This window comes from Prunus persica, chromosome G1, assembly GCF_000346465.2.
Source record: "Prunus persica cultivar Lovell chromosome G1, Prunus_persica_NCBIv2, whole genome shotgun sequence".
NCBI lineage: Eukaryota > Viridiplantae > Streptophyta > Magnoliopsida > Rosales > Rosaceae > Prunus > Prunus persica.
In genome coordinates this window covers 46,438,292-46,454,919 of record NC_034009.1, presented here as the reverse complement: position 1 = coordinate 46,454,919, position 16,628 = coordinate 46,438,292, and the positions used below count along the sequence as shown (strand labels likewise).

General features: G+C 36.9%; 3 protein-coding genes and 1 pseudogene across 4 annotated transcripts; 3 read left to right on the top strand and 1 right to left on the bottom strand.

Moving 5' to 3' along the window:
- On the top strand, positions 895-2,178 carry LOC18790140 (annotated as a pseudogene).
- LOC18793078 (3-ketoacyl-CoA synthase 7) lies at positions 3,319-5,161 on the top strand. Its single transcript, XM_020555409.1, has one exon. The coding sequence runs from the start codon at positions 3,744-3,746 to the stop codon at positions 5,103-5,105; it is 1,362 nt and encodes a 453-aa protein (XP_020410998.1). The 5' UTR covers positions 3,319-3,743; the 3' UTR covers positions 5,106-5,161.
- Positions 6,432-7,947, top strand: LOC18790858 (3-ketoacyl-CoA synthase 7). The gene has a single exon (XM_007226091.2). The coding sequence runs from the start codon at positions 6,547-6,549 to the stop codon at positions 7,897-7,899; it is 1,353 nt and encodes a 450-aa protein (XP_007226153.1). The 5' UTR covers positions 6,432-6,546; the 3' UTR covers positions 7,900-7,947.
- On the bottom strand, positions 8,377-16,564 carry LOC18792501 (pentatricopeptide repeat-containing protein At1g10910, chloroplastic). 2 transcript variants are annotated; one of them, XM_007225088.2, is made up of 10 exons: positions 16,157-16,564; positions 14,681-14,765; positions 14,291-14,554; positions 13,248-13,550; positions 12,310-12,414; positions 11,740-11,839; positions 11,016-11,335; positions 9,586-9,762; positions 9,370-9,498; positions 8,377-8,895 (listed from the first exon to the last, which is right to left on the bottom strand). In XM_007225088.2, exons 1-10 carry the CDS (start codon positions 16,483-16,485, stop codon positions 8,662-8,664), a joined length of 2,046 nt encoding a protein of 681 aa, XP_007225150.2. In that variant the 5' UTR covers positions 16,486-16,564; the 3' UTR covers positions 8,377-8,661. The 2 variants fall into 2 exon arrangements, with proteins under 2 accessions (XP_007225150.2, XP_020410365.1); XM_020554776.1 differs by having other exon boundaries at positions 14,681-14,760; positions 16,157-16,501.

Sequence of the window (16,628 nt, the reverse complement as noted above, 5' to 3'; positions counted from 1 at the left end):
GCATTTGCTCGATCTTCTAACTTGTATTTGTATATCGGCTAGTTCCACTTTTTGTCCAGTGTCTTATGAAGTGCTCGCTTACTCACGAGTCACATGAGTGAGATTGTGTTATGGTCTGCCTGCATTCAAATTACTTAAAACATTGGCAAAGATGAATAGGTGGTTGGTTATGTAGAAGCTTTTGCTATGCAATATTTTATGCAAATGGCATAACTTCATTTGAGTTAAAAACAATACAAGACATTAGATTTCAATTATTGTTGAAGTGATGTGTAGAGGCTCGGGATCCTTTGTGCCATTTTTCCTGTCAATTATTGTTGTTAGGAAATTCATTGCATAATTAATGGCCTGAATGTTGTTTGTTTGAAGATGAGATCAATGGGCACCAGCATGTATATGTATCATGTATTATAACCTATATGAACCATTGTTTTATTATATAACACATGACACAATTAAGAGGGGCTAGGGAGCAATGAGCTCTTGCAAAACTGTATCAAACATCATAAGAAAGAAAAAGTAGAAATATGTACACTTTCTCTTCATAGTTGTTGAGGAGCTTACGAATTTATTGGCGCTAAACATCCAATTTTTAATGTCACATTCAGGAGCTCAAAGTAGCTTTCAACAGCATAAGTAAAATGCAGTATGCATGACTCTAAGGTAAGTTGGTAAAAGTGATAATATACAACTTTTGTTCTGATCTTTTCTTGCCTCATTTTAATCTGTGAGAGAGAATGAAAAGAGCTGCACACAAAACTTCTCCCTCTTAAATTTGATTCAGTGTTAGAAAGATTTTCAAACTTCCTCATTGCCTGCTATTTATATACATAAGAAAACATACCAAAGAAAAAATACCCAAGTTGATCCCTTCCAACAAGGCAACAAGTTGACATGGAGACTTCCTTGTTTAGATGTTTCTCATCTATCATTACAGAATCTCCGATTTCCATCACCCATTTCTTAGCTGCAACTGTCTTGATCATTGCAGTTATCTATTTTCTGTTCAGAAGCAAATGTATATACCTTATCAACTTCACCTGCTACCGCCTCCTGATATCCTGCGAGTTACAAAATTGAATTACATCGAACACATTGAAACAGATAAGCTGGTTGAAGAAGAAAGTATCAGTTTCCAAGCGAAGGTATTGGAAAGATCAGGCATTGGGGTAGAGAGTTGTATCTGTTTCACTACATGAGATCCCAGTGGATACTTCTTTGGGTGCCACTACAAAAAAAAACTGAAATGGTTCTCTTCACTGTTGTCAATGACCTTCTTTCCAAGCACAAGATAAATCCCAAAAGCATTGACATTCTTGTGTCAAACTGTAGCCTTTTCTGCCCTATGCCGTCCATTACTTCTATGATCCTGAACAAGTTTGGATTCCGGAGCAACATAAAAAGCTTCAACCTTAGCAGAATGGGATGCAGTGCTGGAATCTGGTCAATAAGTATGGCTAAAGATCTTCTAAAAGTTCACAGGAAATCATTGGCTTTAGTCCTCAGCATGGAAGCAGTAACTCCCAATGGTTATGGGGGTAGAGAAAAATCAACGCTTCTTCCCAACATTTTGTTTTGGATGGGGGGAGCTGCGATTCTTTTGTCGAATAGGAAGCAAGACAAGCGAATAGCTAAGTATGAGCTCCAGCATCTTGTCCGAACACACATTGATTCGGATGATCAAGCATACCAATCTGTTTTCCAGCAACCTGATGAAGCAGGGCATGTAGGGGTCTCACTATCATGGGCACTTTTACATGTGGCAGCGAAAGCTCTAAGAAATAACATGTCGGAGTTGGGGCCACTTGTGTTACCATATATGGAGCAGCTCCGATATGGATGGTCAGTGATCCGCAAGAAACTTTTGCTTTTGCCAAGCCATAGTAGATAGTCTCAAACTGCACAAGGAAGATAGAGAACCTTCAAGGATGACGTTTCATAAATGGTAATACTTCATCATGTTCGGTTTGGTATGAGCTCTGCTATTTGGAGGCAAAAGGAAGGGTGACGAAGGGAAACCCAGTGTGGCAAATCGCCTTCGGAAGTGGCTTCAAGTGTAACAGTGCGGTTTGGAAATGCATTCCGGATATTGATCCAATGGAGAGAAATGCCTGGTCAGACAGAGTCGATTCCTATCCTGTTAATGAGATCCCAAATGCGAGATCCAATGTGTTGTAAACAATGTTTTGAAAGGCGAGGCGTTAGAGTGAGGCGTTTTATACCTTATGAGGCGAGGCGTAAGCTTTAAAGCGTTGAAACGTAAGCCTTTCGGGTATTGAGTTATTATAATTACAAAAATATAAAACAGCTATTTAATGTATTAAATGCCACTCTAGAATATAAATTAACCATCAAAGCATGTTTATTTCAAAATTTCTCTTACTATTGCTCAATTCTTTACTATATATCCTTTTGGTTAAATTATCTCTCTAAGTCTAGTGCCTTTCTACCTAGTTCGAATAGATAAAAGAGTAGATTATGGAGGTGGACTGAACTGATGGTGGAAGGCGGGAGGCGGTTTCTGTTGGTCTGTTTAGGAACTTTGGCTTTTGGGAGAGGGAAGGAATAAATGGGTAAACTAGTTTCCTTTGAACAAAACGGTGCGTGTCTAATATTAAAACTTAAAACTGAAACGCACAGCTTAACTAAAGGGAAACAAAACAACACAGCCCGTGCAAATGACGTCGTCTGGAATCAGATTTTTCAAATAAAGGAAGTCTGTCTTCCTCGCGAGGCTTGCGCCTTTTACAGCGCATTTGTGTTTAGCGGCCGCCTCGGACCGCCTCGACTTCAAGGCGTACGCCTTTCATGACATTCGCTAAACTGAGCTGCGCCTGAGGCGAATCACCTCCGCCTCGCTCCGAGGCGCGCCTCAACGCATGCCTAGGCATGCCTTTGAAAACATCCATCGGAATCACAGCATTACATTTTCTATTTTAAATCATCTCAAAAAAGAGAGAGCAAGTATAGACAGACATTTCCCTTGCTAGAAGAAAGAAGTATAAATAATCTCAAAGTGAAAAATAAGAATGCAACCTTAAGGAAGCCAAATTCATATTCATATCCAAATTCCTAAATGTATCAGAATCAGTCTGATTTTTAGCTACTCGCCGGAGCCAAGCAATATCAGAACCCTTAGATTATTTTTGCTTATATATCAGAACCCTTACATCAGTTTATCTTATATTTCTCTGAACCCTTATTATATCAGAACCCTTAGATCAGTTTGGCTTAGTCCAAGCTTCCTCAATTTACTGGACATTGCATGTCTTGAGCTTAGAGCATTTCTTTCACTGGAGATTGGAGTGCTTTGTTACTTCACGCAAATTGGAGGTTGTCAAGTTATACAAGTCTTCTTAGTTGTCTGCACATAAAAACTTTGTGATCAAACAAACTAGACATTGCCTTTACCGAGAGAACGCAACCATCAACAGAAGAAAGAAAGACAAATTAGGCACTTAGGAGGGTACAATCTTACTCTTATCATCACAAAGTTTTAGCTTGTTTCTGCGTAAAATCTCACCTTTGGCCATGATTGCAAAACACACTCAACATCAATAAAAAAAAATATAAAAAAGAACATATGCCGATACCACGAAGAGTTGCATAAAGCATTTATGTTGATCAAAACTGATTGAACATTGGAAATATTTTCAAACGTCCTCATTGGCTGCTTAAATTAAATGATTATAAGCAAAAATATCAAAGCAAACTACTAAGGAAACCCAGTCGAAGAACTTCACATGGAGACTACATTGCTTAGGTCTTTCTCATTTCTCGCTGCAGAATTATCTCCAATCTTCCTCACCAATTTCTTAGCTACAACTGTTTTGGTCATTGCCGCTGCTGTCTATTTTCATTTCAGATCCAAGGGTATATACCTTATAGACTTCACCTGCTATCTGCCTCCTGATAGCTTGCGCGTTCCAACATCGAATTTCATCGAGCACATTGAAATATCTGGAATGCATGACAGAGAAAGTGTTGATTTTCAAACGAAGGTGTTGGAAAGATCAGGAATTGGAGCAGAGAGTTGCATGCCTATTACAGTGCATGAGATCCCACCTTATTCCTCTTTAAAAGCTACTAGAAATGAAACTGAAACGGTTCTCTTCACTATTGTCAAAGACCTCCTTTCCAAGCACAAAATAAATCCAAAAAGTATCGACATTCTTGTGTCAAACTGTAGCCTTTTCTCCCCCACACCGTCCATTACATCTATGGTCATAAACAAGTTTGGATTCCGAAGCAACATAAAGAGCATCAACCTCAGTGGAATGGGTTGCAGTGCCGGAATCTTGTCGATAAGTTTGGCGAAAGATCTTTTAAAAGTTCACAAGAACTGCTTGGCCTTAGTTCTCAGCATGGAAGCTGTAACTCCCAATGGCTATGGGGGTAGAATGAAATCCATGCTTCTTCCCAACATTTTGTTTCGGATGGGAGGAGCTGCTATCCTATTATCGAACAGGAAGCAAGATAAGCGAATAGCTAAGTATGAGCTCCAGCATCTTGTCCGAACCCACATTGGTTCAGATGATGAGGCATACCAATCTGTTTTCCAGCAGCCTGATGAAGCAGGGCATGTTGGGGTCTCGTTATCACGAGCACTTTTACGTGTGGCAACAAAGGCTCTAAGAAGTAACATGTCAGAGTTGGGGCCACTTGTGCTACCATATTCAGTGCAGCTCCGATACGCATGGTCAGTGATATGCATGAAACTTTGGTTTCTACCAAGCAAAAAGGGAATTTATGTGCCGAATTTCAAGAAGGCGCTTGAGCATTTCTGTATACATGCTGGTGGAAGGGCAGTGATTGATGGCATAGAAGACAGTCTGAAGCTGCACAAGGAGGATGGAGAAGCTTCAAGGATGACATTACACAGATTTGGCAATACTTCATCTTCTTCAGTTTGGTATGAGCTCTGCTATTTGGAGGCAAAAGGAAGGTTGAAGAAAGGAAACCGAGTTTGGCAAATAGCCTTTGGAAGTGGTTTCAAGTGTAACAGCGCAATTTGGAAGTGCATTTCAGATATTGATCCAACAAAAAGAAATGCATGGTCTGATTGCATCCATTTCTATCCTACTCAGAATGACACCCTTAACTAAGATTTTCTGAATTGCTGTTGTAATTTTATTTAACCTTTGTTGTATTGTATCCATTTTCAATCCAAGAAAAGTTTCATGTTTTTCCTCCTTCGCATTGATTCCATATCCAACATTGTCTTTCTGGTGTACTGGTTTAAAGTTCTTAATTAGATCTTCAAATGCTCATACCATATCATCAACTTTTATAATTGCACAACAGGCGATTTTTTTAATTCCCATCCATCACAGGGTTTTAACTTTTAGAAGCAACAAATAGACCAAAAACAAGCAAAATTGGTGATAACAATATCATTTTGCAGAAGCCATTAATCTAGTGCAATGAAATAATTCAAGTACTTTCACAAAAATAAAATAAAAATTCGAGTACTCAAAACTCTCTAGAAGCAAAGGGATGCCGTAGCGAAGCTAAACTGAGAGTGCCGAAATCACTACCCTTTACAAATCAATGTTACTTCACTCACATGTTAATGCCTTCCCCCCACCCTTTTAAGATAAGCAATGGATTTAATTTCCCATTAATTCATGGTGGGGAAAACTATGATGTGAATATTCTTTTAAGGTCCCTTGTTTTAAGTTCTGGGCATTTTGTCCACAGCCAATATTATGGTGCGATTGGTTGTTTCATGCAAAATTGGAGTTCTCAAGTGAAGAGGTTTCATCTTATGCGCATGAAAACGTTGTGACTGAACAAACTAGAGATTGCCTTTACCCATGAAATGCAACCATCCAGAGAAAACGATTGGCAGTTAACTTGGACTTTAGAGTTGGATTTTTGTATGATAAGTTAGAGCATCTCTAATAGAAGTCGAAAAAACGCAACTCTAACCATGCTCCCTATTTAGCTCCTAAAATAGGTACACCTCTAGGATCTCCTAGATATGAAGAGAGAGGAAGAAACTCCTAATGGCTCCTTATAATTAATTATCATTATTTTAACATTATTCTAAATATTAACTTTAATCATATTGGCTCTTAGTCATTATAACTCCTAAACTAGGACGATTTGGAGGATAAAGGAGCTCCAAAAATAACCTTTTAGTCATTTTATCTAATCTTTAACTTCAAAATAGGGAGCATGATTGAAGATGCTCCCTTAAAAAGTAAGAAAATTTGCAAATTCTAATGACGCCATTATCTTCTATACACTAAATAAAAGGTTGTTTGAGGTTATGATTTTATTAAATATGAAAAGCTGCTTTTTATCTCCCAGGGTTCTTTTCAACAGCACAAGTAAAATGCACTCTACATGAATCTAGGTGAGTAAGCAATAGTGATGAAACACAAATGTTGTTGCGACAGTTTCTTGAGTCGAATTGTGTGTCTTGATCATATTGCTAAATTTTGATTAAACATTAGAAAGTTACTCAAACTTTCTCTCCTCTTAATATATAAGCAGAAATATCAAATCAAACTCCTAGTTAACCCTGCCCAACAAGTTGACATGGAGACTGCGCTGCTTAGATCTTTTTCATTTATCATTCCTGAATCTCCAATCTCCCTCACCCATTTCTTAGCTGCAACTATTCTGATAATAGTGGTTCTCTGTTTTACATTCAGATCTAAGAGTACATACCTTATCGACTTCACCTGCTATCGGCCTCCAGAAAGCTTGCGGATTGCGAAAGAAAGCTACATCGAACACATTGAAATGAGTAAACTCTACGACAAAGAAACCTACAGTTTCCAAGTGAAGGTATTGGAAAGATCAGGAATTGGAGATGAGAGTTGCGTGCCTATTGCGCTGCATGAGCTCCCTCCTCATTCTTCTTTGCACGCTGCTAGAAAAGAAACTGAAATGGTTCTCTTCTCAGTCGTCAAAGACCTTCTTTCCAAGCACAAAATAAATCCTAAAAGCATCGACATTCTTGTGTCCAACTGTAGCCTTTTTTGCCCTACCCCTTCCATTACATCTATGGTCATAAACAAGTTTGGATTCCGAAGCAACATAAAGAGCGTCAACCTCAGTGGAATGGGTTGCAGTGCTGGAATCTTGTCTATCAGTTTGGCTAAAGATCTGCTAAAAGTTCACCAGAACTCCTTGGCTTTAGTTCTCAGCATGGAAGCTATGACTCCTAATGGTTATATGGGTACCAAAAAATCCATGCTTCTTCCAAACCTTTTGTTTCGGATGGGAGGAGCTGCTATTCTATTATCCAGCAGGAAAAGGGACAAGCGAATAGCTAAGTACGAGCTCCAGCACATTGTCCGAACCCACATTGGTTCGGATGATGAAGCATACCAATCTGTCTTCCAGCAACTCGATGAAGCTGGACATGTAGGGGTCTCACTGTCACGGGCACTTATACCTGTGGCAACAAAAGCACTCAGAACTAACATATCCAAGTTGGGACCTCTAGTGCTACCATATTCTGAGCAGCTACGATATGTATGGTCAATCATCCACAAAAAAGTCTTGTTATTACCGAGCCAGAAGAAAATTTATGCTCCAAATTTCAATAGGGCTCTCCAGCATTTCTGTATACATGCTGGTGGAAGGGCAGTGATTGATGGAATAGTAGATAGTCTCAGGCTGGACAAGGAAGATGGAGAAGCTTCAAGGATGACATTACATAGATTTGGTAATACTTCATCTTCTTCCATTTGGTATGAACTCTGCTATTTGGAGGCAAAAGGAAGAATGAATAAAGGAAATCAGGTTTGGCAAATTGCCTTTGGAAGTGGCTTCAAGTGTAACAGCGCAATTTGGAAATGCATTTCAGATATTGACCCAACAGAACGAAATGCATGGTCAGACAGAACCTACTTGTATCCAATTGATGAGGTCCCAAAATAAACCTTTTGAGATCCAAAGTGTTGTAACCATATATGATCTCTACGATATAGTGTGATAATAAACAAAATTTTTAATTCTTAGAACCTGTCTGCCCTGCTCAAAAGTTGTTCATTAGCAGCCAGTCCTGTCTTCAACAAGGTTGGGAGAGAGGAGCCAATGATGGCAAAATCGTGACCACGAGTGTCCAACATGCACAAACTCTATACCCACAGTATCACCTTGTTTAAAATTATTAACAGGGTTGTAAGAAGAAAAAAGAAAAAGGAAAAAAACCACACATGGACAACTGATTTGTTATATTCACTACAGCTCATTTGGTAGTCAAAGTTTTACTAATTGCCGCTAAGAGGAGAAAAATGGGTAAATTTATAGTCTATATAGTCCCTTCAGTAGGAAGAAGAGGAAAAGAAATTTGGGGACAGTAAGTTTCTTATAGTCTCCCTGTAACCCCATTCAGTAGTCAAAGCTTTACTGATATCCACTAATAAAAATTGGGTAAATATATATAGATTATGACTGAATTACAGCATCTGGTTACATGCATGAAAGGTTATACAGTTAATATTCAATTTGTGTACTGTACAGGGGGTCAGACAAACCAGTCAAAGAAGCATCGGCTGTAATACGCCGAGCAACTGGCTCATATTTCTGAAGACAAGTTATACTTGACAGTGCCAAGTGTTGACCTCAACCATCAAATTGCACTGTTTTTCTCACAAAATGTTGAGCTATGATGGAAGATACCTGGAATTTCCACGGATGTCAAACTAAGTTATCCTTCTTACGAGATTTTGAAGCTTTTGAAATCATATGTTGCTTCGACAGTACATCCGCAATGTGTTGGCGACCAAATAAGTGAGAGTTTTTCAGTATTAGGTTTCTTGTAGCTGAATCAACAACATAACCTTGTCCTGGCATCCACAGTAGCATTTGAATAAGCAATTCCTTTTTCTCAGGGAGTGCGATATAGCGCGATATGGCCATCTGAAATAGTCCCTGTGGAATGCAGGAAGGAAAGTGAGCTATGATTTCAAAATGTCAAAGCTGAACAGAAGAGGTATGCCAAAAGCTTCCACTGAGGATCTAAAGATTTTCACCACTACTATGTGTTCCTCATGTAAACCCCTACACCCCATGCACTGGGGGTTCACCAAGAAAATATTTTTCTCACTTGTACAAATAATTAAAGAAATAAGGAACAAAAAGGTAAATAAAATCCACCACAGGAATTGCTCCCTCCCTTATCTCACTTCGATTGAATAAAATCCCAGATAAGAATCCCTCCCTCCCTGGCAGGTAGAGTTTGTTAGCAAAGCGCACCTTGATGACTCACCCACACCACCACAAATGTGTCCATGTCTCATCAATCTTCTAAATATGCATGCCTAGAATCTGAAAGTCAGAAGCAAGTGCTTCTAGAAAAAAGTAAAAACATTCTGAACCAACTTATTGACACCCGTGATTATTTACCTGATCAATCTTGCAGCCAGAAGCATCAATTACCTTCAACACATCATTTATCAAGTTGATGTTTCCCAACTTCAGAAAGGCAGTTGAAAACTTTTTAACAGCAGGCTTAGAAATCAACCCTGCATTGTCCTGAACATTTAAAAAAAAAAAAAAATTCAACAAATAAGTTGTGAGTTATGCAAAGAAGAAAGGTATCTTCAAAACTATATAGCTAACCTTGACTACTACATAAGCATCTTTGAGAAGCTGTCCTGCCAGTAGAATGTGCAGAATCTTCTCATGAAGGGCCTTGCACATTGTCCTCTTGCTATATCTCAGAATATTGTAAACAGAATATGCTTCTGAATATGCTCTTATCTTACCAAGAAGAAACATTAAGGAGGAACAAAGTTCCTGAAATACAGCATAGTGTTATTTTGAAGTTGGTTTACCAATTTTTATCACAAGATACCACTGTTTCAAAACTAGGAGTTCTTGCATGTATGCATAAGTAAAGAATATACTTGTGGACAGGGAGCAAAACAGTGATAAACCCTAAGCCCAATACAAGAGAAGATTGATAAATAGAAATATTGTAAAGCCCAAATCCTAGGGCTAAACCCTAAGCCTTAAACTGCAACTTTACACTTAAAAAGTAATAAACCTTGTGGGGACTGAACTAAAATACTTACAAAAAACATAGACATAAATTTGAACCGTGGCACAAACAGCACCCTCCTAAGAATTATTTTATTTATATATACACACATATATATGTCCACTTTTGATCTCCTACTCACCCATGAGAAGACAATTCATGCTTACTAGCCATAGATCAAAATCTAAATATCATATTCAATCCCCATAGAGTAGTATCTTATTGAATTTGGATCTAACGGTCGATGAGCATGTTGGCAACATTAGGTAATATACCATATATGCTACCTTTAATGGCTCAAGAGTATCACCTGGAAGGCAACATGAAGCTAAAAAGGTATTAATTATCACTGACACCCATCCCAACCCAAGACTCAAGCATCATGTTCAAAGAACCCTAATCAAACCCAAACTTTCACAAACTAATAAAATGATAAGCATAAAAGTAACATAAGGCAAAAAAATAATAATAATCTATGCGATCCCCATCAGATACTCCTGCTCGCAAATAGATTCTCTCATTAAATGGATCAAAAATCATCCGGCGCTGAAGTTGCAAACATTTACACTTGCAATATTCAGTGTTCAAATAAAACAACAACTATAACTAAGATCCAAAGCACTGCATCTTTCGTATATAGAAGCTCCAACAGCTAGGGTTCCCTACTTTTTTTACTTTTTTTTCTCAGAGATCTCTTCTTTTTCTTTGGTCTATTAAAGGCCTGATGCGCCAATGCAAAAGACGATACAAGGGTAGTGCTCACCCATCCCATCAAATCCCCATCCCTTTTAAGGTTTCAATCTCAAGTCCTTAGCAATGCCAAAGGACTTTATCAACCAAGCTGCTGCCTAACTAGCACTTCTCTAAAATATCAATTCCTACAGTCGTAGTAATGTTCAAATCTAGAAGCTGGTTCTTTGTTTTATTTCCTTTATTTGAGATCAAGAAAGTAAAATGGTTTAGTTCAACAAGTATAATCAGGAATATGCATCTTGAAAGAACATTATACCTCATCTGGTTGGTGTCCCTTGTTGTGCATGTCCTCCATAGTCTGATAAGCAAGCAGGTATAACTTCTCCTTACAGAAGTATTTTATTAGGATATGAAAGGTATTATAATCAGGAGTGATTTTTTGTTCATCCATTTTTCTCATCATTTCCATTACACTATCCATTTCACCTGCTCTACAATAGGCACAGATCATTGTATTCAACATAACCAAGTCAAATTTGTCATGAGTTCTTTCAACATCCTTAGACAACTGCTTTGCATCTTCCAGAAGCCCACCTCGGCAGAAAGCTGAAATCATGATGCTGTATGAATAGCCATCTGCAAGGGGAAAAAAACATAAATTTTCAGCTGTAAAGACAGAAGATTAAACTTCTGCTAGTAAGAAAAATCCTGCAAGAAATACAAATATTCACTCAAGTATCTACCAAACCTCCAAAACCATTTACACTTCTTCCATATGTCACTTATTTTTCTGCAATAGAGACCCATGCACAAGATTTGTCTTGCATAATGACCTTGTATTCAAATTTAAAGATTTTTTCTTCAAATTGAAAGTGGAAGACATTACGGAGAATAGGGAAACAACAATAAATGACATCATTAGCTAGACTTGACATCATTCAGCTGGCCCAGAGGCTTTTCGTGCATTGAGTGTCACATATAATAATATGCATATTTGGAGAAACATAAAAGCTTGAGGATTTGTCTCTAACAAAACTTACTTGATCGGATGGACTTCTCCTTCATTTCATCAAAAACCAATTTAGCTTCATGTATGCGCCCAGCCTTAGCAAGGGCATCCATCAATAAGCAGTATGGCATCTACAAGTAGACTTAATTTGATGAGATAATTTAAAGAACTAAGAAAATGCAAATGACAGAGCATAAATGCACTCGTATCAATTTTCTAAGAAAAGTTAATATTCATGGTATTTCAGGGAATGACTCAAGGGACTCAATTTCTAGGCAATGTCACAAAAGTTAATACTACCAGTGCAAGCAACCAAACAAAGTTTCACAAGGAAATGAAATCAAACCCTTACAAATGTTACCTACAAGAGATTAATATTCATGGTATTTATTAGTCAAACCAAGTTGTTGGCCTCAATTTGTTTTTGTTAGTCTCATATTTAACCTGTTAGATGATATCGTAAAATTAAATACTTTTGAGATTTCATAAGCTCCCCTGTTTGGCTCTAAAGAACTATTTCCAAAGAGACACCATAGCAGTGTCAAAGTAGATAAATCCTGGATTTTAAACTAATGATTTAGTTGGAACGATCTTAGTGTACCTCATCTTCAGCATAACCCAAAGCTTCCAGTTCAGCTAATAGTTCTCTTGATTTTTCAAACAGCCCACCTCTGACATAAACCTTCAATAAAGTTGTCAAAATAACCTGCAAGCATTTGCAGTAGGACAGAAGACATTATCACTAAAATCTGGAAGCTATGTAAAAATTTGGCAAATAATCAGCAGTTACAAATAGAAGCATCAATAAGGCCCCCATTTAATGATTTGCTAAAATAAACAGCACTTATGTTACAATTTGCGAACGAGACACTGCAAAAACATCTAAAGAAAACTGCAACCAAACTGAGTGGTTGCTATACATTAATCTCTCAGGCTTACATAAGCAAAATTCTACCAATCAATAGAAGGAACTGATAAACATTACTATATTCTTTTGATAAGAAGCATAATCTCATTAAAAGAAAAGACAAAAGTTTGAAAGTAGAGGATATTGTTCACTGGTCTACACATTGTTAGAGGATAAGAAGCATAATCTCATTAAAAGAAAAGACAAAAGTTTGAAAGTAGAGGATATTTTCACTGACCTACACGTTGTTAGAGGATAAAATAATTGTTGGAACAGTGGTAAACTAGCAAACATTATTATGGTACCAAAGCAGGAGATCCTGAGTTCCAATTACTCAATTGCAACTTCCCAGTGGTGTAGGGAGGCCCACATATGAGGCTGAATGGAAGAATATAGCGTAATTGTCGTCCTAATAGCTTATGCTTTTGGGAATAGTGGTAAACCAACAAATATCATCATCAATGTATATTATTAATTATCTTAATCTAAAATCTAAAAACTACATCCACTACACAATGCTTATGTCAGCACTTTTATTTAAGTTACATATTCATATATCACTAAAATAAATAACCACTAATAGAAAGCTTCAAAGAGAGGGAATCATATATGGTGGTTAAACATGAACAAACCTTATTAGGTACTAACCCTGCAGATTTCATATCCTGAACCAAATCATCAGCCTCTTTGTAGTTCCCACTTATAGAGTAAGCATTAAGCATAGCGCTATAATGAAAGACATTTGGTAAATAGCCTTCATTCTTCATCTGCTTAAAATAACCTTCTGCTTCCTCTAATTTATTATTAGAAGCACATACAGCTAAAAGTGTACCATAAATTACACTGTCCATCTGCAGCTCATTGCGCTGCAATTCTTGAACAAGTTCTAATGCCTTAGAATAACCATGTTTGACTTTGTTGCAGCCTGCAAGGAGCTAGCATGACAGTAGATTAATCTTAATGAAGGTCGAATATATGAATAAGTAATCAAGATTGAACAGTTTTGCTTATCAGAAAAACAAGGGAACTTCAGAAAACTAACATCCACTGCTGCGAGATGGTATTAAACATTTCTAATTTCATTGATGAAATTAATGTATTAATATGCTAAATATGACAACTCACAATCTTTGATATGTTCTTCGTAGAGACAGTATAAAATGTACCTGGAATAGTTTTATCCTTTTTTGTCTTTCACAATATACTTGCACATTGGTATATAACAATGTAACTGAAAAAAACGAGGCGCTATTCACAAAATTAACATCTATATGCGTTGGTGTTTATTTTTTTTATTTATTTCCTTCATTTATGATAACTGTTAATTGTTTTGAGTTACAACGATTAACAATCATTTTGTATTCCTTAATGTTATTATTCTTCTTTCATAGATCTTAATGTTATTCTTGCTCTATCTAACTTTGTCCTCCTATTTGATAAATTGTTTATCTGTTTGCTTTATAAAACTGAATGGATGAATCAAATGTCAGTGGGAAACTATCTCTAATCCCCCACAAAATAGTAATTTAATTTTGTCTATTTTATCATTGAATTTCCTCCTTGATTAAGATTCAGCACCATCAACTCTGTCTGTTATCATTTTTCATGAGAAAACAAATTTTGTTTGAAATGCTAACGAAACCAATATTGCAATATGATACATTGAAGTGCATACCGTACTGTATGTGACAGCATCTGGTGTTAAACCATCCTGCTTCATCTGGTGAAATAACTTAAAGCTTCCATCAAATTTGCCACTCCTGATCAGACTACCAAGAACAGAATTGCATATGTGAACATTCTTTTTGGTTGATGCATCTTGAATATTATTGTATATTTCTAGTGCCTTTACAGGATTGAGGCTCTTTCCCATGAATTTTATATAGCTGCTATAGGATGATGCACTAATTTTTCCATTCTGTTGCATCCATTCAAAGAGCTGTAACAATTGTAAACATATCAAAATATTAACAACTGGATACAGAAACTAAACAATGTTAGGTAGACCATTCAAAAACCCGTCAAAGGGAAGAACATCATATTATGTTTCGATAATTCATAGAACCTGAGAAAGATCGTGCCATCTTTTCAGTATCCCAAAATGGCGTATTATGGCATTCAAGTCTTGGACCTTCAAACTCCCACCTAATCTGAGGGAAAAATATAATGTGAGTTACACTATATAACAGAATAGATGTTGCACACATAAAAAGATTACTTCAAGATTTGAAGAATCAATTAAATACAAAATCACAAAAACTATAACCTCGGTATTGCAAAACAAGTCTAAAATCCAATTACAACTCTTTTTTCGTCAACCAAAAAAGGAATTCCTCAATGCTACTGGAACAGTCACCTAATCATTATGCTGCAGATAATGCTAAGCTATACCACATCACTAAAACATCAGCTTAATGGATGAAGGCAAGCTTTTAACTAACGTGTTCAGAAGGCCATCTATGAATAAATTAAATAGAAAGAAAAAAGCAAAAAGTAAAGAAAAGTAAATTCACCACAGCATCCCTTCTAGTACTGAATACTGCTAGAATTCAAGAACAACGTAAAAGACAGGCATCTCCCAAATACAGATAGGAACAACCATGTATAGAGACACCAGTAATAGCAACTTAAACAGGCCCTCCATGAAAATGGAAAGAAGAATAAAAAAATATGCATGAGTAACTTTCAGTAAAATTAGAGAATACATAATGTAGATATCTAAGGCATGAAGAACAAAGGGGTTGCACACTTTAAATAATATTTTCAATTATTTTTCAGGATAAACCAGTATAGCGAACCAAAAAAAGATTACTTTAAAGCCCAGTATCATTTCATAGAAAAAAAACACAGATAAAAAATGAAAATCAGATGACATGAACATGAAAATTTCCCAATCTCAAAAAATATTAGTATATCAGTTCAGAATACATTTAAACCATGCTCTGAAATAATGATAGCACATTCTTTTTGGCAAAGCATTCAATGTCCTTAACACTAGTTTAGTTAATTTTGGAATTTGGAAGGATAATAGCTCATCATATGTATAAAACACACATACTGAATCTTTGACTCCACTATAAACTGAATGATGTCAGTGAAAAATAAAAACCAAATTGTTTTCGAGAATAAACAATTCATAATCACAAGAATCAAATTGACCCACAAAAAAAAATAAATAAATAAAATAAGAAAAACACAATGCAACCGCTACTTAGAAAACCCTGTTCAAGTTTCAATTAAAAATTGTAGTTCATGAAGCAAAGTCTGTAAATATGTCGAAACAGTCAAACAAAGCAATCAAACAGTCAAATTTTACTTGCAATTAAAATGAAATAAATTACAAGACATTATAATAGCCAATTTACTTGCAATTCAAACAAAACAATCAAACAGTCAAATTTTGCTACCAACCACTAAACCCAGATGTTAATTCAACGTAAAATTCATCAATCACCTGGAAGAAAATCTCAACAATCTAAATGTGCAGAAACATTAACTGGGTCAAATGAAGTTATCAAAAAAGAAAAAACCGGAAAAGGACCTTGTAAGAGCCGAGTCCAAGTCAGAGGACTCTTGGACCTCAAGAATAGCAGACTGTCTAGCCAAGTATTGCTTGGAGTGCCGCTTTGGGATTCCGCTGCCATTGTTGGGAGGCTCAGTGTGGCGTTCTTTGACAAGAGTTGTGGCACAACAGAGATGAGAGTTCTTAGCTCTAGTGCTCCTCCATGGAGTCGCAGAGAGAATAGAGAGAGAAGAAATGGGTGAAGGGCCGCAGAGGACATGTTGGACACCGACGCCATGTACCGACGACACCTCCATTTTTGCAAGCTTGTGAGGGACTGAGGGTGAGACAGATGGAGGGATGAGCATGTCTGAGTTGGAGGAGGGAAGATATTAGTTACGGAATTGAGATTTGCATCGTTGGATAAGATCAACGACAATGATTGAATTTTAAATCCCAGCCCAAGTTCCTTTTCTCCCACTTCCAGGCCCACAAATCAAATTTAATGTTG